The sequence below is a fragment of the Hypanus sabinus genome, chromosome X2, assembly GCF_030144855.1.
Source record: "Hypanus sabinus isolate sHypSab1 chromosome X2, sHypSab1.hap1, whole genome shotgun sequence".
Taxonomy (NCBI): domain Eukaryota; kingdom Metazoa; phylum Chordata; class Chondrichthyes; order Myliobatiformes; family Dasyatidae; genus Hypanus; species Hypanus sabinus.
In genome coordinates, this window is record NC_082739.1 from 36,592,289 (window position 1) to 36,615,157 (window position 22,869).

General features: G+C 41.6%; 2 protein-coding genes across 10 annotated transcripts in view; one reads left to right on the forward strand and one right to left on the reverse strand.

The window, feature by feature from the left end:
• Window positions 1-10,045, forward strand: part of LOC132385249 (arginyl-tRNA--protein transferase 1-like) — a 94,793-nt gene extending 84,748 nt beyond the window's left edge. For all 6 annotated transcript variants that reach the window (XM_059957252.1, XM_059957253.1, XM_059957256.1 and 3 more), the window contains 2 exons: window positions 1,127-1,247; window positions 6,339-10,045. In XM_059957252.1, the coding sequence (XP_059813235.1) occupies window positions 1,127-1,247; window positions 6,339-6,586 (369 nt within the window). In that variant the 3' untranslated portion in view covers window positions 6,587-10,045. The remainder of the gene's footprint in view (window positions 1-1,126; window positions 1,248-6,338) is intronic.
• Window positions 10,046-13,361: 3,316 nt separating this feature from the next.
• Window positions 13,362-22,869, reverse strand: part of hepacama (hepatic and glial cell adhesion molecule a) — a 97,515-nt gene continuing 88,007 nt past the window's right edge. For 3 of the 4 annotated variants that reach the window (XM_059957261.1, XM_059957260.1, XM_059957262.1), the window contains 2 exons: window positions 22,545-22,621; window positions 13,362-18,154 (listed from right to left, as the gene is read on the reverse strand). In XM_059957261.1, coding sequence (XP_059813244.1) covers window positions 17,864-18,154; window positions 22,545-22,621 — 368 coding nt within the window. In that variant the 3' untranslated portion in view covers window positions 13,362-17,863. The remainder of the gene's footprint in view (window positions 18,155-22,544; window positions 22,622-22,869) is intronic. The other variant, XM_059957263.1, reaches the window with a different exon arrangement.

The following is a 22,869-nucleotide window of genomic DNA, read 5'->3' on the forward strand; positions in this document are numbered from 1 at the left end:
ACGGAGTTCAATTCCGGCGCCATTCTGCAAGGAGTCTCTGTACATTTTCCCTGTGGAATGTGTAGGTTTTCTCTGAGTCCTCTAGTTTTCTTCCACGGTCCAAAGATGCACCAGATAGGTTAATTGGTCATTGTAAATTATCCCATGATTAGGTTATAGTTAGGTTGTGGGGTTGCTGGGGTAGCATGGGTCAAAGGGCTGGAAGGGTCAACTCTGCTAAATAAACTGCAACAAAGCCTCACTACTCTTAGACAACAAACCATTTGCTATGAAGGCCAAAATGTTGTTTGCCTTCTTTACTGCTTGTTGGAACTGCCTGCTGGCTTTTGGTGATCCAGGCACTTGAGCACAAGACCCCTCTGTACTTCATTCACTTGGAGCCTGTCTCCATTTAGATAATAATTCACCTTGTAGAAAACTCTTATGAAATGGGCCTCAGACCTCTTCACGAAAGTTTTCATTGTTGAATGATTTTGAAAGGTGTGCTTTGAAATCCCACAATAGTGGGTCTCTGCCATTTCTTCCATGTCCTTAGGGTTTTGCTTCTCTTCTTTCCCCTCTTCTTCTTGGAGGCCTACTTAACAACGCTTGTGTCACAGGTGAGACTATAAGGAATGTCATCATGATGAGGTGACACCATTCTGCCACAGGTAATATGGCATTTGGTCACAGGTGTACCATCATGTCAAAAGTACTGCTGTCACATAGGAGTGGGCACATCCAATCACAAGTCACAGGGGTTGTCGTCTGATATTTTATCACAAATGACACTGTTATATCGCAGGCGACTTTGTCATTTTACCATAGGGGCATAGTGTTAACATCATTGCATCTTGGAGCAAGTTTATGTCATGGGTGACATCATTAGGTCACCAGTACTGGCATCACATCCCAGCCATCTCTGCATTCACTAATTAATAAACAAGTAACATCTCCTTTTAGTGCTCTATTGTAATTCTATGCTTAATCACTTATTTCAAATCTGTGTGAGCTGATTAGAATGAGCAGGAAGTTAACCAGGTTCAACGAAACTTTTGAATAGTTCATATTCCACAGTTTCTTGAGGGCATTTTTTTCCAATCCATTGAACTGAGCCTGGATTAATTTCTATATCTTTCCTTTGTAGCTCCTGTACCAGCCAACAGAGTTGCTGTGCCCCGTGACTGGACACTGGGTGTCTGTGGAACAATGCCTACCCAAGCTGGAGTTAAACAAGTTTGCCAAGCTTTACGATGGGGATGAGCCAGGTTGGTTCATATCAATCTGTTCCCTGTGATTTTAGGAGCAAAAAAGTAAAGACAGTGAAAATCATAGAATATGGGAATAATAGGATGGGTGCAACCCAAAATCAGGCTGTTCAACCCATCATATTCATGCCATGTCCCTTTCAGAGCACCCCACTTGTTCCCCCTACTAGTTATTCCAATATAGACTTGCAAGTTTCTCTCCACCATAGATTTATCCATTTCTCTTGTGATGGTTGCAGTGGAACCTGTCCACCAACACCTCCAGGTACTACAGTGGTGCTAGAAAGTTTGTGAACCCTGTAGAATTTTCTCTATGTCTGCATAAATTGGACCTAAACCGTAATCAGATCTTCACTTAAGTCCTAAAACTACATAAGGAGAACCCAATTAAATAAATAACATGAAAAATATTATACTTGTTCATTTATTTATTGAGAAAAATTATCCAATATTACATGTACTTGTTGGAAAGAGTATGTGAACATCTGGGGTAATGCCTTCTACAAAAGCTATTTGGAGTCAGGTGTTCCAATCAATGAGATTGGAGGTGTGGGTTGTTGAGGTGTCCTGCCCTATAAAAAAGACACACAAAGTCAGGTTACTGCAGAGCCAGCTCTTCTCAAGAGAGATCTGTTTATGTGCACCGTGCCTCGATCAAAACAACTTTCAGAGGACCTTAGAAGAAGAATTGTAGAGATACATGAAGCTGGAAAAGGTTACAAAAGCATCTCTAAACACCTGAGTGTTCATCAGTCCACAGTAAGAGGAATTGTCTACAAATGGAGGAAACTCAGTACAGTTGCTACTTTCCCTAGGGGTGGGCATCCTGCAAAGGTCACACCAAGAGCACAATGTGCAGTGCTGAAGAAGGTGAAAAAGAATCCAAGAATAACAGCAAAAGACCTGCAGAAATCTCTAGAACTTGCTAAAGTCTCTATTTTTGTACCCACTATAAGAAAAACACTGAACAAGGATGCTATTCATGGAAGGACACCACGGAGGAAACTACTGCACTCCAAAAAAAAAATTGCTGCTTGTCTCAAGTTTGCAAAAGACAACATGGATGTTCCACAATACTTCTAGGACAATGTTCTGTGGACAAATGAAACAAAAGTTGAACATTTTGGCAGAAATGCACACCATCATATTTGAAGAGAAAAAGGCACCGCGCACCAACACCAAAACCTCATCCCAACTGAGAAACATGGTGGCAGGAGCTTCATGGTTTGGGGCTGTTTTGCTGCCTCAGGGCCTGGACTGCTTGCAATCGTTGGGGGAACACTGAATTCAAAATTGTATCAAGACATTTTACAGGAGAATGTCAGGGTGAGTAGTCCGTCGCCTGAAGTTTAATGGAAGTTGGATAATGCAACAAGACAATAATCCAAAAGGCAAGAGTAAATCAACAACAGAATTTTTAAACAGAAGAAAATTTGAGTTTTGGAATGGCTGAGTCAAAGTTTTGACCTTAATCCTATAGAAATATTGTGGAAGGACCTGAAGCAAACAGTTCATGCAAGGAAACCCACCAACATCCCAGAGTTGAAGCAGTTTTGTAAGGAGGAATGGCCTAAAATTCCTCCAAGCCGATGTGCAAGACTGACAGATGGTTACCGAAAACATTTGGTTGAAGTTATTGCTGTGAAAAGGGGTCACACCAGTTGCTGAAAGCAAAGGTTCACATACTTTTTCCAACAAATGCATGTAACATTGGATAATTTTTCTCAAAAAATAAATGAACAAGTATAATGTTTTTTGTGTTATTTAATTAATTGTGTTTTCTTTATCTAGTTTTAGGACTTGTGTGAAGATCTGAACAAACTTTAGGTCATATTTATACAGAAATAAGAAAATTCTACAGGGTTAACAAATTTTCTGGCACCGCTGTACATTCCTGATTCCAAGAACATCTTGTTGGAGGAACAAAAAATCCTTGTCTTCTCCATTCCTGAGAGTCCTGGTCCTCAATGGCTCCACCTACAGATACCTCATTATTTTATTCTTCCTTCAATTCCACCTGCCCCACCCCTCAAAGCATCACATTCCTCAAAGTAGAAACCTATCCTGTTTAACTTATCCTTGTAACTGTTATCTCTCATCCCAAGAACTCACCTCGTAAATCTTCTCTGGGCTCTCTCTAATGGCTTCACACCCTTCCTTTAATGGGTGACCAGAATTGAACTCAACTCTCCAGTTAAGACCAGGCCAGTAACATGACTTCCCTGCTTTTATGCTTTATGCTTCAACTGATAAAGTCAAGAATTATGTATGCTTCATTAACTGTTTTTTTCAAGGTGCTCTTTCATTTTCACCAGGTCCCTCTGCCCCAATTAGCCTTAGCATGTTTGCCTACTTCAATTGATCCATTTTCCTGAAGGTGATGAATGTGTTGTCCCAGATCAACATTCCTAAAAGGTTTCCCACCTCCAAGGTTATACTGACTGGCCTGTGGTCTTTGGACTGATCTTAACTTTGTTTTTAAACAAGGGAGTAACAGTGGTGCAACTAGCAGCTGCTACCTCACAGCAGCAATGACCATGTTCGATCCTGCCCTCAGGTGCTGTCTGTTTGGAATTTGGTACATTTTCCATGGGTTTCACTCACATCTAAAAAATGTGCAGTTTGCTTGGTTAATTATCCACTGTAAACTGCCATTGACATGTATGTAAGAGGTGGAATTGGGCATGGATGTGCAAGAACTCAAGTAGGTTTAGCGTAAAAATTGGGTGTTTGGTAAAATTGTATGGGCCCAAAAATTGGGTAAAAATTGCATGGGCCTAGTGGGCTGTAGGGCCTTTTCTGTGAATAATTTTGAACAATACCCTATCCCAACAATTAACTAAAAAACTAAAACATTGCTTTTCTTAATACGTCCATCATTAAGGACCCCACCACCCAGGGCATGCCCTCTTCTCATTGTTACTGTCAGGATGGAGGTACAGGAGCCTGAAGGCACACGCTCAATGATTCAGGAACAGATTCTTCCCCTCTGCCATCCAATTTCTGAATGGGCATTGAATCCACGAACACTACCTCAATACTTTTTTAATTTCTGTTTTTGCACTACTTTTTTAACTTAACTATTTAATATACATATATAATTACTGTAATTCAGCTTTTCTTCTATATTTATGATGTATTGCACTGTCCTTTTGATAAGGTCCCACACAGGAGATTGGTGGGTAAAATCAAAGCTCATGGCATTGGGGGGGAAGACATTGACATGGATAGAAAACTGGTTGGCAGATAGAAAGCAAAGGGTAGCGGTGAATGGGTGTTTCTCGGAATGGCAGGTGGTGACTAGTGGGGTGCCAGAGGGCTCGGTATTGGGACCACAGCTGTTTACAATTTACGTCAACGATTTGGATGAAGGCATTAAAAATAACATCAGCAAATTTGCTGATGATACTAAGCTGGGTGGCAGTGTGACATGTGATGAGGATGTTAGGAGAATTCAGGGTGACTTGGATAGGCTGGGTGAGTGGGCAGATACTTGGCAGATGACGTTTAATGTGAATAAGTGTGAGGTTATCCACTTTGGGAGTAAGAACAGGAAGGCAGATTATTATCTGAACGGTGTAAAGTTAGGTAAGGTAAGAGATCTAGGAGTCCTTGTTCATCAGTCATTGAAGGTGAATGAACAAGTGCAGCAGGCAGTGAAGAAGGCTAATGGAATGTTGGCCTTTATTACAAAGGGAATTGAGTACAAGAGCAAGGAAATCCTCTTGCATTTGTACAGAGCCCTGGTGAGACCACACCTGGAGTATTGTGTACAGTTTTAGTCTCCAGGGTTAAGGAAGGACATCCTGGCTGTAGAGGAAGTGCAGCGTAGATTCACAAAGTTAATTCCTGCGATGTCCGGACTGTCTTACACAGAGAGGTTAGAGAGACTGGGCTTATACTCGCTGGAATTAAGGAGATTGAGAGGGGATCTGATTGAAACATATAAGATTATTAAGGGATTGGACAAGATAGAGGCAGGAAATATGTTCCAGATGCTGGGAGAGTCCAGTACCAGAGGGCATGGTTTGAGAATAAGGGGTAGGTCATTTAGGACAGAGTTAAGGAAGAACTTCTTCTCCCAGAGAGTTGTGGGGGTCTAGAATGCACTGCCTCGGAAGGTAGTGGAGGCCAATTCTCTGGATGCTTTCAAGAAGGAGCTAGATAGGTATCTTACGGATAGGGAAATCAAGGGATACGGGGACAAGGCAGGAACCGGGTATTGATAGTAGTTGATCAGCCATGATCTCAAAATGGCGGTGCAGGCTCGAGGGGCCGAATGGTCTACTTCTGCACCTATTGTCTATTGTCCTGCTGCTGCAAAGTCAACAAATTTCATGACACATGCCGGTGATATTAAATCTGATTCTGAATAATCTGACCAAGTAAAATCCATCCAGGAGATGTACAGCAGCATGGGCTCCTGTCAGACCAGGAGCAGCAGGATTCCTTTCTCTGTTGGCTCTAAACATCTGGCAATGAGCTCAGAAAGCCTGGTTCTCAGTGGACAAATGATGCCACTTAAATTTATCAGTAATTTATAATCAGTGCAAGGATGCAAGTTGGTGATAGCGATGCGGTGAGTCCTTTAGGCCAGAAGCTTTTTGTCGAGCCAGTGACTGCGGGTCTCTTCTTCGTGAGAAATTAAATACGCATCTGGTCATTTAAGCAAGATTTCCTTTGGGATTCTTCTAATCTCCCTCCTTGACCGGAGAAAGGGTATTAATAGTTAGAGTTTCCAAGGCCCTTTTGTTCATGGATTACAGTACAATGGGTAGGAGTTTATCAGAGGTAACCTGTTAATTCGAGATATTGAAACACTTTTTCACAGAAAGGCAGATAAACTCTGGAAATCACACACTGCGCTAAACTGTGTGAAACTTAGACCAACTGGAAAATTGAAAACTGTCTGGTAGAATTATTTTAAGGAGGGTTAAGCATGAAGGGTTAAGGATTATTGTTGATTTTATTGGGATTGTCAATGGAGTGAATGGCCTACTTCTGTGCCTTTGTTCCTAGGCAATTTTACGACAAAGTTAATTACAAAAATCCATCAATCAAATTAATAACTTATTTTTCTTCTCTTTACAGCTGCCGATTCCAGCCTGTCCAGCGAAGGCCTTTGGTTTTTGCGGAATTTCCGAGAAGCTCTGAGCCCCTCTTCCTCTGCCTCAGTTCAGACGGAGGAAGCCATGCTGGTGGTATCGCAGGAGGACCTGGTCTCGATACGCTCCTCTTCCCTCTCAGCCTGGCGGAAGCACTTTCCCTGCCTTGGGCGCTTGCTGAGGTGCTGCTGCTGCTGCTGCAGTAGCTGGTGCAGCAAGGAGGCGGAGAGTTGACCATTTCAACTGAACTCCCGGGGTGCAATGTAGGTGCTGACATTGAAAAGCAGGTCCTGTCAGTGAGCCAGGAGAGAGATGGGGAAAGCTACAAAGCTGGTACTGATGCACTTTTAATGAGAGGGAATAAAAGGAAAGCAAAAAAAAAAGGCCTTAAACAGGCACAGAAACTTTTTATGAAACCACATTGATTACAAAAACATCACCAATCTACAGCATGGGCCAAGTCCTAGTTTATTTGGTTCTTGACAGTACATTTATTTTTATTTCTTCATCCCAAGGCTGTGCAGTCTCTCAGATGCACACAGAATCTTCTAATCAACAGTTGCAATTCTGCCAGAGTTTACAGATGACAAGTAGTAAAGTGACAGACAGAAGGTGTAGTTGACCAGGATAGTAGTTTATATGGTATTTGTAACAATCTTAAATACAACTGGGTACTAACAGGGCTGAAATTGAATTCTGGCAACAGCACAATGCAGACGGCGGTGGGAATGTGAGATGTAAAATGGGTGATGGTTTTGTTATTGGAAACACAAGAGACTGAAGATTCTAGATTCTGGAGCAATACACAAAGTGCAAGAGGAACTCAGCAGATTAGGCAGCACCTTTGGAGGGAAAAGTACAGTCGACGTTTCAAGTCAAGACCCTTCACCGGGACTGTTTTGCTTTACCCAAGTCACCACTAGGAATTTCACCCTCAATATTTATGGCTTACACCAAACCAAGAAGACTTTGAGTCAAAATATCTCTGGCAAAAATTTTGTGGCTAATGTTTTGCGCTGAACACCTACAACAATCATCTGATAATGAGTTGTAGAGAGAACTTGGTGTGGCGATACTTCTGTCTCAGATATGAATGACAACTTGTTCAAACTACAAAATTTTGATTACATTTGGTGGTGATTTTCTAATGAAGAATTGTAATTAATAGAGGAGAAGGGGGGAGGTGATTTGATGTTTAGGATTCTTTATAAAAGGAGTAAATAGCAGGACTTTACTGCTCTTTTTTTTTGTACAATAATTGTGAATTGTTTGGCCAAGGGCCATTGGAATTAAGTGTTCAGATTCTGCTGTAAATCTGGATAGCATCCCAGTAGCATTATTGAAAAATTTTTAGTATATAAATCCCTGGATAGAGTACCATGTGTAATCTAAGAGCTGCATTAGTAATGAAGCACAGCACTCAGTGATATGATAGATGCAGCTCACTCTGCCTTTGTTATAATTGTTAATATAATTCAATACTCAGGTGTTATTTAACCAACATCATTGTAAATCCAAAAAAGTGCCTGACGGGGAATGTATTTACAAGCAGTAATGCGCCAAGGCCACTGGATGGCAGTGGTGGACATTTGCAGTTTCATCCAGCAGCCAAAAATCGATATTAAAACCAAATATGTTTAAAATATTTCTGCTCAGAAGCAAAATTTGCTCAAAAATATTTTTCTCAGAATATTTCTGAGAAAAGCCATGATTACCAGACTCCCAATTCACCTTTTCCTTAGCTGCAGTATCTCCTTAGTCTGTATGTAATCCATTTGGTCACATTAAATGTTGATATTGATGTTTGTCCTGAGGTTTACATAAGTTAACATTCCTTGGACACTACCAAGAGCAACTCAGGAAAATAAACAGGGATATTCAAACTGTTTAGTTTAATGCTATAGTATACCTTATTACTTAAAAATGTTGCTTGTGAGTTAGCAAATGACAATTGATTGACAGTAAAGAATTAATCAGGTTGAGGAAAAATCTGTTCACCTTCTCATTGGTGTAGGAAGGTCAAAGGTAGTGCTGTCATAAGAATAGGAATGCCTGGAAACCAATAGTATGGAGACACTGGGAAATCGGTGCCTGCCTCATGGGTCCAGGAATATATCCAGAATTTGTCATTGTTGTGCCTTGTTGTACTTCTATGAGTTATTTCTATTTTGGATACTGTACGTATTTCAGTCTGTGATTAAATCTAACACAAATGCTCTTGTTGAAAACTCTAAGTAAAAGCCAGAAAGATTTTGACCATTGGTGAATCAGGCATCAAGTGTGGGCTTCAAAGGCAGAAAAAAGGTGGAGAATTGGATCACTGAGAGAGGCGGCAGGAGTGGGTAAATATTTCAAGAGGTGACAACAAAGACAGAATCAGAGCACAGGAAGAGCCCAAATTCAGTGGATGATTATGTTGGGAAGAGGTGTGTCACAACTATACATGATCAGAAAGTGGTTTCAGTAGAATGTTTTGCATTTGATAGAAAGAAGGGCACTGGATGAATCTACATCTCTCTGTTTTGACTATCACGGACACAGGAGGCTGAATAGCTATCTTCTCTGCAGTAAATGTTATCTGATTTTCAGAGACACAACTCCAAAGTAAAGAAGACATGTTGATGTATGCATAGTTATGAGAATCTATGAGGGAAAATGCTATTGAGTTTATGAGCTATTTTCTAGTGACAAGCAATCTTTCTGATCAGCTCTTAAGTTTCAATTAAGACCTAAGGCTAATGACAGGCAAGTACCACTTTATTTACTGTGTAATTTCTGATATTTAACAAAACAAAGGAAAATTATTATAACATTTGGTATTCTATTATCACCAGTATAATAAAATAAATATTCTGACTTAATTCCAGATAGGTGGGTGAGCATATAGCACCCCCCCCCCCACCTTGTCATTAAGAAGTGCAAAGTTCCCCCTTCAGAGTTTTAATAGAATTGCTTTATGCAAGGTGCATTGCCATGGTTACGAGAACAAAGAGTCTGTAAGCTTTAAAATTCCTTTAGTCTTGTGGGTGGAATTGGCCAGAATGGAGTGCAACATTTCTCCATGGAACTATTTTAATTTGTTGCATTGTCTTTCAACTCTTTCATGCAGTGGCGTTGCCTCTATCAGCTTTATAGTCCTGGTTTAGGGTAATCAGTTAATTGAATTGGTGTGCTACACCTGATCATGAGTTTAAAAACAGGAAAATCGCCCAGAGCTCCATTTCCTGATTGTAGTTGCTCATGAATAATTCAGTCTATATCTCAGCTATGCAATTCACATTCCACAATCCAGAGGACTGAATATCTTTTCTGGCCTTTGTCTGATCTTGACCAGAATACCAAACATTTATAGAGGCATTTCTTCTTTCGGAGAAAAGAATGATGTAATAACCATTAAGTGCCGGAAACGTTCCAATTTTGCATCCTGAGGATGTTATACGACACTTGTGAACAGAGTAAGTCATTTAATAAAGGATAAACTTGATGGGAATTACCCCTTAAAGGGGCAAACACAAACTCGCTCATTCCGAATGGAGCTCAGAGATATATATAGCCTGAACACGTAGCTTCGGGATGCTCTCTCCAATGTTTTATTGACCAATGAGTCAGACTTTAGCAATACAATCTTTCTAAATGGTAGTATTTTAACCTTGTGTAAAATAAATGAATAAAATTGAATGTGGTTATATTTTCTGCTGTTTGAATAGTTCTTTTATTTATTGATCATTTATTCCCAGTGTTAAAGTAAAGCTTCAGGGATCTGGAGAATTCAAATGCCGCCAACCAGAATCACCCAACACACACAAAATGCTGGAGGAACTCAGCAGGCCAGGTAGCATCTATGGAAAAGAGTAAACAGTCAATGTTTCAGGCTAAGGCCTTTCATCAGGACTGGAGAAAGAGATGAGAAGTCAGAGCAAGGAGTACTAGGTGAAACAGGGAGAGGGGCAATGACCGGAAGTCTGAGAAGTCAATGTTCATGCCATCAAGTTGGAGGCTACCCAGCCAGAATATAAGGTGTTGCTCCTCCAACCTGAGTGTGGCCACTTCGCAGAGGTAGAGGAGGCCATGGACTGACACGTCAGAATGGGAAGGGGAAGTAGGATTGAAATAGGTGGCCACTGGGAGATCCTGCTTTTTCTGGCAGATGGAGCGTAGGTGCTTGGTGAAGCGGTCTTCCAAACTACGTTGGGTCTCACCAATATACAGGAGGCCACATCGGAGAGCACCAGATACAGTAGAGGACCCCAACAGACTCAGTGTTGCCTCAAATGGAAGAACTGTTTGGGACCCTGAATGGTAGTGAGGGAGGAGGTGTAGGGGCAGGTATGGCACTTGTTCTGCTTGCAAGGATAAGTACCAGGAGGGAGATCAATGGGGAGGGATAAATGGATGAGCGATTTTGTGGAAAGCAGGAAGTGGAGGAGAGGGAAAGATGTGCCTATTGGTGGCATTCCATTGGAGATGGTGAAAGTTATAGAGGATTATGTGCTGGATGCAGAGGCTAGTAGGGTGGTAGGTGAGGACAAGAGGAACCCTCTCCCCGGTATTGTGGCAGGAGGATGGGGTGAGGGCAGATGTGTACAAAATGGAAGAGATGTGCTGAGGGCAGCATTGATGGTGGAGGAAGGAAAGCCCCCATCTTTGAAGAAATAGGACATCTCATTAGTTCTGAATTGAAAAGCCTCATCTTGAAAGCAATGCCGCGGAGTCGGAGGGTCTGAGAGGAAGAGGGTGGCATTTTTACAAGTGACAGGGTGGGAAGAGGTATAGTCCAGGTAGCTGTAGGAATCATGAAAGATATCCAGTAGATAAACTGTCTTCAGAGATAGAGACAGGGAGATTAAGAAAGGGGAGGGAGGTGTCAGAATTGGACCAAATAAATTTGAGGGCAGGGTGGGAGTTGGAGGCAAAGTTGATGAAGTCGACAAGCTCCACATGGGTGCAGGAAGCAGCCCCAATATAGTGTAGGGAAAGTTGGGGGAGTGATACTAGTGTAAACTTGGAACATAGACTTTTCCACTTAGCCAACAAAAAGGCAGGCACACGCGAGTGCCCATGGCTACGCCTTTGGTTTGAAAGAAATGGGAGGAGCCTAAGGAGAAATTATTGAGAGTGAGGACCAGTTCCACCAGAAGGAGGAGAGTGGAATAGGTTGGGTCTGAGAGGAAGTGACAACAGCAAAGAGCTTTAAGGCCCTCCTGGTGGGAGATGGGAGTGCATAGGACTGGGCATCCATAGTGAAAATGAGACGATCAGAGCCAGGGAACTTGATGTCATTGAAAAGATCCAGAGTGTGTAAAGTGTCTGAAGTGAGGGACTAAACTAGGGGGGAGAAAACAAGAGTCAAGGTATGCAAATATAGTGGGGCAGGAACAAGCAAAGGGTCTACCTGGACAGGCAGGTTTGTGGATCTTGGGTAGGAGGTGCAGGGTGCGGGAACTATGAAGTTGGTAATAGTGGATGGGTGATCCCTAGAGTTGATGAAGTCAGTGATGGTGCAGGTGACAATGGTCTGGTGTTCCTTAGTGGGGTCCTGTTCGAGGGGTAAGTAAGAGGAGGCATCTGAGAGTTGTCACCTGGCTTCAGCAAGGTAGAGGTCAGTCTACCACACGACTACAGCAGCCCCCCCCCCCCCTTATCTGCAGGTTTGATGGTGCGGTTAGGATTAGTGCATTCGGAAGGAGTGAGGTTAGAATTGATGAGAGGAGTGGTAAGGTCGATTCAGTTGATGACTCATTGGCAGTTAGCAATGAAAAGATCCAGAGTGATCTAGGAAGTGGTCTAGGAAGAGGAGGAGGGTGAAATTGGGAGAAGGGGTCATCAGTGCAGGGTGGAGAGTCCTTGCCAAAGAAGTAGGCATGGAGATGGAGGCAACAGAAGAAGAGCTGAGCGTTGTAGGCACAGAACTCACTGAGGCATGGGTGCAGAGGGGCAAAGGTGAGGCCCTTACTGAGTACAGAATGTTCTGCTTCAGAGGGCAAGGTCAGAACTGGTATCATCCACCAGTCTCACCACAGTCCCTGACATTTGCCCATCTTCAAGCTGTGACATTGTCCTTGAGCTCTTCCAGTCCATTTGCAGGCTGAACAAGGTCACGTAGAACCACCCAGCACTGCTGGGATCTTTGGGATGACATACCTTGCTACACTTTGTGTATAAATACTGAGTGTGTGACAGATCCTGTAAGCTACACCCAGTCAACATGAAGAAAAGAGCAAATAGGTTTGCATTTGTATAGTGCCTTTTGTGCCAAAATACTTAGCAGCAATTAAAGTATCCATTGCTATCAACAAAACTGCAAATGCTGGAAATATGAAATAAAAACAGAAAATGTTGCAACATTTTCTTGTGAAACTTGTGCATCTAAAGCACCCACAACCAACAATGTGGTGATTAGCTGACACCCACCACTCCACTCCCCAAAAGCCATGCCACTCCAGCCATGCAGAGTGGGCAAAGAAGAGAAAGAGTCACATTCTGAGGCCACACCTCTGGAAGAGCACAGCACATTAATATTTCTTTAACATTTCTGGTAGAGTCATATTTAAATCTATTAATATGTTTTTCAAAATGAAAATAAGAAAAAAAATAAAATGAAAACATTAAAAGCTAAATAAATTTAGTTAAATCATTATAAATTAAAAGCTACGAGTGCCTTCATTTTATATCTCTTCCAGTTTTAATGTTTAAAGAAGTTAACGATTAAGATAAATATTGGAAAGAATGTGATATTGACTTGCAGCATGTTATAAAATCATATTACATCAAAATCTGTTCATTTCCATTCAACAAAATGTCTAGAAATTTTACCTAACTGTCTCCATAGATTCTTAATTTCAGTCATGGTGATGTGATTGATCAAAACAGAAAAAATCAATAATACCAATTTAAATGGATCACCAGACAAATCTGTGGTTTTGGGGCATGGATGCTAACAAACAAGGCTTCAATGTAACAGTTTTTATATATTCTGAAAACAATTTTAAAGAAATATTTGAGACTGAGGTACAGGAATTTACAATAACCTTTATTGATATTTGTCACAGCTTCTTGTCAATTCTCCCAAAATTGGGAGAATAATTAAGTCTAAATTACTGACTCCTGCATGCCTCAAAGTGGTGGCTAAACCATTGAAATAAAACATTCTATCCAGGTACCAAATCAAGAACCAGTTGTGTTCTAGTAGTGGTCAGTTCAAACTACTGGTATCCAAGGACTATAAGGATGCCTCCTTTTCTAAAGCAAGCATTAAACTTGGATTATATCAGATCCACTCACATAATTCCATAGACTGACAATGGGAATTAGGAATGAATGAGGTGAGAGGAGCAAGGGTAAGATTGACATTCATATCAATATATGCAAATTTCTGACAGATCTCATCTCTATGACACAGTCATACAAGATAGCCTAAACTATGTACTGGAACAGCATGAACTTGTTCATCACTGGCTGGAGTAGAGAGCATGAAAATATAGGAACAGGTGTAATTAATTCTGCAACTCAAACCTATTCTGCCATTTGCATTTTATGTCTAATTTGTATCTGAACTCCATTTACATGCCTTGTTACTGTATTCTTATCTAAAATCTATTGATTTCCGTCTTGAAATTTTCAGCTTACCTGACTGCAAAACTGACTTCTGCTTCCATTTAAAAGTTGAAGCCATTGGAATAGTTTGGTGAAAATAGCATTTCACGTGCTCCATACATTCATGATCCTCTATTCAAGAGTAATATTTAATCTGAGATACTGGTTTGTCATTCAGGGCTAAGAGCACAAGATAAGACACACTGGAAATGCCAATGAAAATTTAAAAGAATGGAAATTTGGTGTCTCCAGCAATAAAAACAGAAAATGCTTTAACACTCAGTGGGTCAGACATCATCTGAGGAAAGAGAAACAGTTTCTCTTGTTTTTGAAAGAGAAACAGTTAATGTTTCAGGTCCAAGAGGCTTCACTAGAATTTGGAAAGAGAGGAGCAAAATATTCTAGTTAGCAGGAATGAGATTGGATGACTCAATCTGCTCTTAATGACCCTTTAACTGCCACAGCAGGTCATTCAGTCTCACCTACCAGTGAAATTCCTTTTGTTTTATTCATCTCTAACACCCATCTCCACAACCAACTTGTTCTCTTTCTCAATTCTAATGAAGGGACTTGGACCTGAATCAATAACTGTTCCTCTAACTCTTCCTGCTGAATGTTTACATCATTCTCTGTTTTTATTGCTGGAGACACTAATATTTGGCTACAATGCTCAGGTACATTGCTTGCCTTCCTTCCAAGGTGTAAAATAAAACCGTTGAATGATATCCATCCACTTTCACAGGTGGTAGGTGGAAACTTCAAATGGAGAGTGTCATAGTCATGCCAATTCATCTATGCAAACCAAGATACCCATCCAAGCTAGTATCATTTGCCCACATTTGACCTACAACTCTTTATACCTTTCCTGTCATTGTAAATGGCCAAATATATTTTAAATGTGGTTATAGTACCTGCTTCAACCACTTTCTCTGGTGGTTCACTCCATATACTCTCCACCCTCTGTGGGCAAAAGCTGTCCCTCAGGTTCCTATTAAATCTTTCCAATCTCATCTTAAACCTATTTCCTTGAGTTAATCCCCCAACCCTGGGAAAGACTGTGTGTGTTCACTCTATCCATGATTTTGCAGACCTCAATAAGATCACCACTTAGTCTCCTACACTCCAGGGAATAAAGTCCTAGCTTGCCTAATCTCTCCCTGTAATCCAGTTTCTCGAGTCCTGGCAAAAGTCTCATAGATTATTACTGCATTCTTCCCAGCCTAATGGCATCTTTCCTACAGCAGGGTGGCCAAACACTGAACACAATACTCCAAGTGCAGCCCACCAACATTTCATACAATTTCAACATAACACCCCAACTTCTGTGCTCAATGCCATGATTGATGAAGGCCAGGGTGCCAAGACCTTCTCCACTACCCTATGTACCAGTGACAACACTTTCAGGTTACCATGTACTTGAACTTCAAAGTCCTTCTGTACTACAACATGCCCCAGGGCCCAACCATTCACAGCAAAAGATGCTTGGCTAGAATGCTTGGTGTGCCCAGGGTGTTAAAGGATTGGAATGCAGTAATGCGACAAATGGTTTGACTGTCACGGCACAGGGAACTCTAAAATGGACATTACAGGAAGCAAAGATGGATTTTTTTTCAAAAAAAGCAATGATTGTGGCATGTAGGTAATCTATTAAACACTTTGAAGATTTTGGGAGACATATTTGGACACCATTCCAGAGAATCAAACATATTAAATTTCATATTTATGCTATAGTCTGGATAACACCAAGACAGTGTCAAGACAACATCAAACAAGCATATACAATGCATTTGTGGACTGATTAAAATACACGTGTTAAAATTAAAGTTGTAAATGAAGGATTTTATATTGATTAAACAAAGTATTGTGATGTTGGCTCCTAATTTACATACAAGCACCAGGGTTGTTTTGCAAACAAAATCATGCATTCTTTCAATGTGAATTAACCTTGTTGAGGGCTTCAACTTCTTTCTATTTGAAAGAAATGTAAACATCCCAAAAATAATAATGGTTTCAAGCTGAATATTACAAGGAAATGACGAGGGAGACTTGAGGAGGAAAGGATTGAGTCCTGAGATCGAGTTCTTATGACTGATTCAAGAATTCTGGATCCCCAGATCGGAGAATAAGAGAATTGGGAGAGGTTGGAATCTGCACAAGGTTGGCATTCACAGATCACATCAGTTTCCTGAACATCATAACAATGATGTTTTCTTTCTCTTCTATGTAAATGCCAATGAGGCTATGAGACTAGGAAGGAAAAGCATGCCAGTGTAATTTCTTGTTAAAGTTCAATTTACAAGCCAAGTTTGGAGAGTTTGTCATTGAAAGCTAGTAACAGGAAAAGCATCTTCCTGTTCATGACTGCTGGTCAATAAGGAAGGATGGGAAGAAGATAAGCGCCAATATTTTGGTTGACAACAGCATAGGATTTGCCTGGGGAGATGTGATGAATCTGCTCTACAGTGTTCCATCTCACTCACCATCAGCAATCTTATTATCTGCAGAATCTGTGTCTTTGGACAAAGAAATTAATGGGTCATTTGAATAATTTAAGGTACCAGCCAATATTTAGACCCAAAACTATTTGGATAAGGTTGTATCCAATGTAGTCTATTTCCTGATTGTCTCTTCCCCTCTCTCGGAGGTGCTGGGATGCAAGTTGTGCACTAGTAGCACTCCAGCACCTCATCAAATTGGACATTTTCGGTACAGGAGCCTAGATGACAGTAGAAAACTACTGTGACTGAAGGAAGCCTCTCAGCCAAGCTGAATTCCCATGCTTACTCGATGTGAAGATGCATGAACTTTATTTGATCAGGAAGTTAGTGGATGATTATCAGGTATTACCAAGTCACCAGAAATCATCTTTAATGCATATTTCTGGTTTTTATATAGTATAGAATAATCAATGGGGTATGCCATTAGAGCCTGAAATATAAAAGTGATCAATTTGGTGCCCTGTTTTTGATTGGGTTAAATCTAGAAGAAACAAAGACAACCATCACATCATTGCTTGAGCCATCATTTGCTTTCTTACCTTCATTTCCTGGCTTTCTGTATCTGATTATGCAGTGATTTTCTTTCTGTTTTAGATTAGCTATTCTCTTTGAATTCTCTCTAACCAACCTATCTTAAAGGACTGTTCTCAAGCGAGTTGTCTGACCTCAATGAAGTCACCTCACAGTAGGACCCACTGGAATGAAATCAGCTTCTAGAAAATATGAGGTGCTCAACTGCCATCAATAACTGTGGTGTTGGCTCAGGTCCTTGAAAGTGTGTAAGTATCCAAGTAAAACTATCAATTATCTTCCATACTGGAAATGGATCAACATCTGCAGACTGACCATTCTTTATCATGCATATATGTGCTGAAGAAAGGATCATAACAGGCCTATACTCCATGTCCATACTCATGCACCATTTAACAAGATAATGAAACCTTCCATTCCACATCTAACCCAAGGACAAAGAAACTAATTACTGAGTCCTCAGCTAGGATATGCCAGATCAATACTGAGATCGTTTTCATCCATGTGAGTCCTGATAAAATATTCACCTGCCAGGAGAGGTGAGCTCATTTTAAGAGTGAGGATTCTGAAGGCTATCTGCCAAAACCCTAAACCAAACATATTTCACACCTGTGTGCCTTTAGCTTCTGCATCCTTATTACCCAAAGGGTAATCGGAAATAATTCCATTTACATTTTAAAAATGGAACATTAAATAATTACACCGAGGGCTTCCATGTTGAACACTAGTTACAGGATATAAGCTTACCAGAATTACATATACACTCGGGAAAAGCAGTTATTGGGGGTGAGGGGGAGGACCTTGGATATGTTCCAGGGTTTGATATTGATATTTCTGGACCTACTATATATTTAATGTCTGTGAAGGAAGATACAAAATCTTCTAAGTGTTAATTTTCCTCTGTATTAGCCTCGTCTTGCTCCACGATCATATGAACTCCTGTTGGCCGAATAATGCGGTTGCCACCTCTCTGGTGTGATGGTGAGCTGGGAGATCGGCTTGGTGATTTCTGCAATCTGCTGGAAGCAGGAGATCGAGCAGGAGACCTGCTATACCGCCTAGGTGATTGGCCACCTGGTCTTGGGGATCGAGCCGGAGCTACGGAGGGAACGATGAATCCAGCCTGTTCGGCTGTGTTCTCGGGATCAATGTGGGAGTCTTCCTCATCATCTGGAGAATCCTGGAAAAGACAATGAGCTGGATTAGAATATATGAATTTGAGAAACCTTATTGTTTCAGACTGAAGTCCTTAAAAGTTGAATGGATAAGATTAAAAGCAAGCCTGGATACAGTGTTTAAAGGGAGAGAATGTTTGAGTTTTAGAATTGTAGGTGACTGAAAAGACAAAATAAAGCAGTAGGTTTGAATGTCTTGCTGTCATGAGAAGGACCAGGTTAAAGAACAATAACTTGCATTGATATAGCACCCTTAATACCAAATTGTCCCAAAGCACTTTACAGGGGTGCCATTTTAATAAAATATTGTATCTAACATATTAGGGAACAGAATATTCTAAAGAACATCTTAAAGGAGGATGCAAAAGTAAAGATGCAGACAGATTTAGGGAAGAGTTCCAGAGGTTAGTGCAGTGGAGGCCAAGGCCATGGTTGCCAATAGAAATTGTGGATGCACAGCAGGAAGAAGTATGTTACTTTTTTTCTGCCGCAAGCGCTTTTAGCTTTTAATAAGTAAACTGCAAACTTACCCACAAGAGGTCTCCAAGATAATGATATATTGAGTGATGAATAACCAGAGGTCAAATTTAAAATCATTAGCAAAAGATCTAATGGGGAAATTAGATCAGTTTTCTATTCCACAAGATGTTGGGATCCTGATCACCTCTTAATATACATTCATGCTTTAGTCTTAAATGTAGGGGGAAAGATAAAGAAGTTTGCAGCTGAACGCGAGAGGAACAGCTTTAAACTTCATGAAGATATAAATTTTCTCATTAGGGAGGCGGCAAATGGAATTTAGCTCAGAAAAGTGTGAGGAAATGCAATTGGATAAGACCAAAAGGGCAAGGAAATATATATAGTAGTTGACAGAATACCAAGGTTTTAAATAAATTAAGGGATCCTGGAGTCCTCAGCCAGTCATGACAATAAAATGATTTTAAAAAGGCACATAGGATGCATCTATTAGCCAAGGCTTAAAATAAACGAGCAGTTGGATGACGCAAAAATTGTATACAATGTCAGTTAGATCACAGCACACTAATGTCTCTACTTCCCCAGAAAGGGCTAAGAAAATTTGGATTTGGCTCTGATGACTCCAACCAATTTTTACCGATACACCATAGAAAGCATCCTGTCCTCTCAAGAGCCCTGCAGGGCTCTGCGCCAAGCTGTAGAACGTCGGGCTACTAGGTTTCTCGAGCACCTGTATTCACTAGCTGTCTTAACTAGAGCTGTTAAGCTCTTGTGCTTTCTGTTTAATCTTGTCAAGTTAATTGTGAGTGGCAGGGGTTTTTCACATTCTACGACTATTTAATACGGACTCGCGTTTAGCACTCTTCATGGGGTCCTAGTGTTGAGTAAGACTTGTCTTGCGGTATGGCTTGGCTGTACCGCCAATGCTCTGTTGGTATACCCATGGATAACCTCTTGTTTTCTTTTCTCCGTGGGAGTCTGCTATCCGTCCATACCTGGGTTCAGTCGGTGCCAGAACGCACTGTGACAGAGTTAGCCGTTCCTCCACACCATTGTCAGTCATTGCCAGCACTCACTGTGAGGACGTTTGTCATTTCTCCACACCTGGGTTCAGTCGCTGCCAGCGCTCACCGTGACAGAAGGACCCTGCACCATCAAAGGACCCAGCAGAGGTACAACAGTGGTTTGGACATGGTTGGCTGGAGTTGAGGATGCCCTCTTTACTCAGTTAATGTTCTGAGTGCCCCGAGTCTATGTTTCAAGCTTCTCCAGTCTACGTTCAAGATTTTTTCTGAGGTTCTTTGGGTCGACAAGGCACATTAGATCTCCCATGGTATTCAATGTTTCTGAGCTACAGTATATGCAATTTTTCTGAGCTATACTTGCAATGTTTTCAAGTTATATTTGCAATGTTCCCAAGTTATATGCGCAATGTTTCTGAGTTATATGCGCAATTTTCCCAAGATATATGCGCAAGGTTTCCAAGTTACGTGGTCTTTTCCAGGTTTCCCAGCCCTGTCTCGAGAGTACCAGGTCTGTCCTGGGTTTCCCAGCCCTGTCTCGAGAGTATCAGGTCTGTCCTGGGTTTCCCAGCCCTGTCTCGAGAGTACCAGGTCTGTCCTGGGTTTCCCAGCCCTGTCTCGAGAGTACCAGGTCTGTCCTGGGTTTCCCAGCCCTGTCTCGAGAGTACCAGGTCTGTCCTGGGTTTCCCAGCCCTGTCTCGAGAGTGCCAGGTCTGTCCCAGGTTTTCCAGCCCTGTCTTGAGAGTGCCAGGTCTGTCCCAGGTTTCCCAGCCCTGTCTCGAGAGTGCCAGGTCTGTCCCGGGTTTCCCAGCCCTGTCTCGAGAGTACCAGGTCTGTCCTGGGTTTCCCAGCCCTGTCTCGAGAGTGCCAGATCTGTCCTGGGTTTCCCAGCCCTGTCTCGAGAGTGCCAGGTCTGTCCTGGGTTTCCCAGCCCTGTCTCGAGAGTGCCAGGTCTGTCCCAGGTTTCCCAGCCCTGTCTCGAGAGTGCCAGGTCTGTCCCAGGTTTCCCAGCCCTGTCTCAAGAGTACCAGGTCTGTCCTGGGTTTCCCAGCCCTGTCTCGAGAGTACCAGGTCTGTCCCAGGTTTCCCAGCCCTGTCTCGAGAGTACCAGATCTGTCCTGGGTTTCCCAGCCCTGTCTCGAGAGTACCAGGTCTGTCCTGGGTTTCCCAGCCCTGTCTCGAGAGTGCCAGATCTGTCCTGGGTTTCCCAGCCCTGTCTCGAGAGTACCAGATCTGTCCTGGGTTTCCCAGCCCTGTCTCGAGAGTACCAGGGCTCTGTGGGCCATCAGGACCTGGCCTGAGAGAGAGAGGTACTGTCATTAGCCCTGCAGGCATCTGCAGTGAGCCGTAGAACATTGGGTACTAGATTTCTCAAGCACCTGTATTTACTAATTGTTGTCTTAACTAGAGCCATTAAGCCCTTGTGCTTTCTGTTTAGTCTCGTCAAGTTAATTGCGACTGGCACAGATTTTCTGTGTTCTATGGTTATTTAATGCAGATCCCTGTTTAGCGCTCTTCATGGAGTTCTTGTGTTGAGTATGATTTGCCTCACAGTGTCGCTCGGTCGTGTCTCCAATGCTCTGTTGATATACCTATGTATAACCTCTTGTTTCCGGCTCTCCATGGGAGTCTGCCATTCCTCTGCACCTGGGTTCAGTCATTGCCAGTGCTCACTGTGACAGTCTGTCATTCCTCTGCACCTGGGTTCAGTTATTACCAGTGCTCACTGTGACAGAGTCTGCTGTTCCTCCACAACTGGGTTCAGTCATTGCTAGAGTTCACTCATGATATATCCAGATGCATCACAGATTGGTACGACAACTGCTTTGCCTAAGTCCACAAGAAATTGCACAGAGTTGTGAACGCACCCCAATCTATCATAGACACCAACCTCTCATTGTCCATTGACTCTGTCAACACTTCCCACTGTTTTGGGAAAGCAGCCAATGCAATCAAGGACCCCTTCTAACCCCTTTCACCAGATAGAAGATACAAAAACTTGAGTACACCGTCAAACAACCAGGCTTAACGACAGCTTCTACCCCACTGTTATAACACTTTTGAATTGACCTCTTATGAGATGAATTTTTGATATCTCCGTTAACCTAGTCATAGCCTGTGCACTTAACTTGTCTGCCTGCACAACTCTTTTTCTGTAAATATAACACTATACTCTACATTCTGCTTTTTATCCTCTTTTGTACTACATTGATGTACTTCTGGCATGCAAATAAAAGTTTTTCACTCTATCTCAATAAGTGTGACAATAATAAACTAATAAATAATAATAACAATTTTGAGTTCTGGTTGGCATGTTGTAAGAAAGATGTGATGAAAACTGGCGAGGGTCCAAAGGACATTTATGAACTTATTGCCAGGAAAAGAAAATAGCCACAGGAAAATAGTTTCTTGGCACAGAGGATTCTGAGGGGAGTTAATTAAAGTGATAAGACTGTAAAGGGCTGAGATGGCAAAAACAAGAAGGACCTATGGACTGAAACCTCGAGGGCACAAACTAAAAAGATTAGAGAGGACAAGAGGAAATTAAAAAAGATGGCAGGGCTGAAATCCTTTTGCATACTTAAACAAAAAATTGAATACTTATTTTGTGAGCTGTGACTTGCAGCGCTACAGACCTAGTGCTGAAAGATGGAATTAAGCTGGGCAGCTTTTTGTTCGACTGGCACAGACATAGTGGGCTGAATGGTCTATGCGCAAGTTTACTGGAATTCAGTGAAACTATCAATGATATTTTAACACATCTTTTTCAAACCTACATATAAACGAGTATGTGCTCTTAGACACACAGATTTTCAAACTGTTATGTTGTCCCTGATCTACCACTGAGCAGCTGAAATATTTGCCGCAACCAGAGACAAGGTACTGCCTCTCATACCTTTTCTTTGATGACGTATAATCCCTTATGGTTCTTTCGCTCACGTTTGTGCTCTGCTGCTTTTGGTAGCAGTTCTACTGAGAAAGGAATAGAATGGCATAAAATAATTAACAAGATGCTGTTAACTAGTTCTAGATTAAATTTTCACTTTCTGCGAATTCTATAACCCTTAATATGCCCCAAGGTAAATTCTATTTGTTGAAGGATTCTCTTAAGATTCACGTCAACCTCATCCACTGCTGTTCCTTACTTATCATTCTGTGATCAAACACAAACCTCATTTTTGAAGTCAATGCCAGCTTGTTGCTTCCAGTATTTTTTTCTT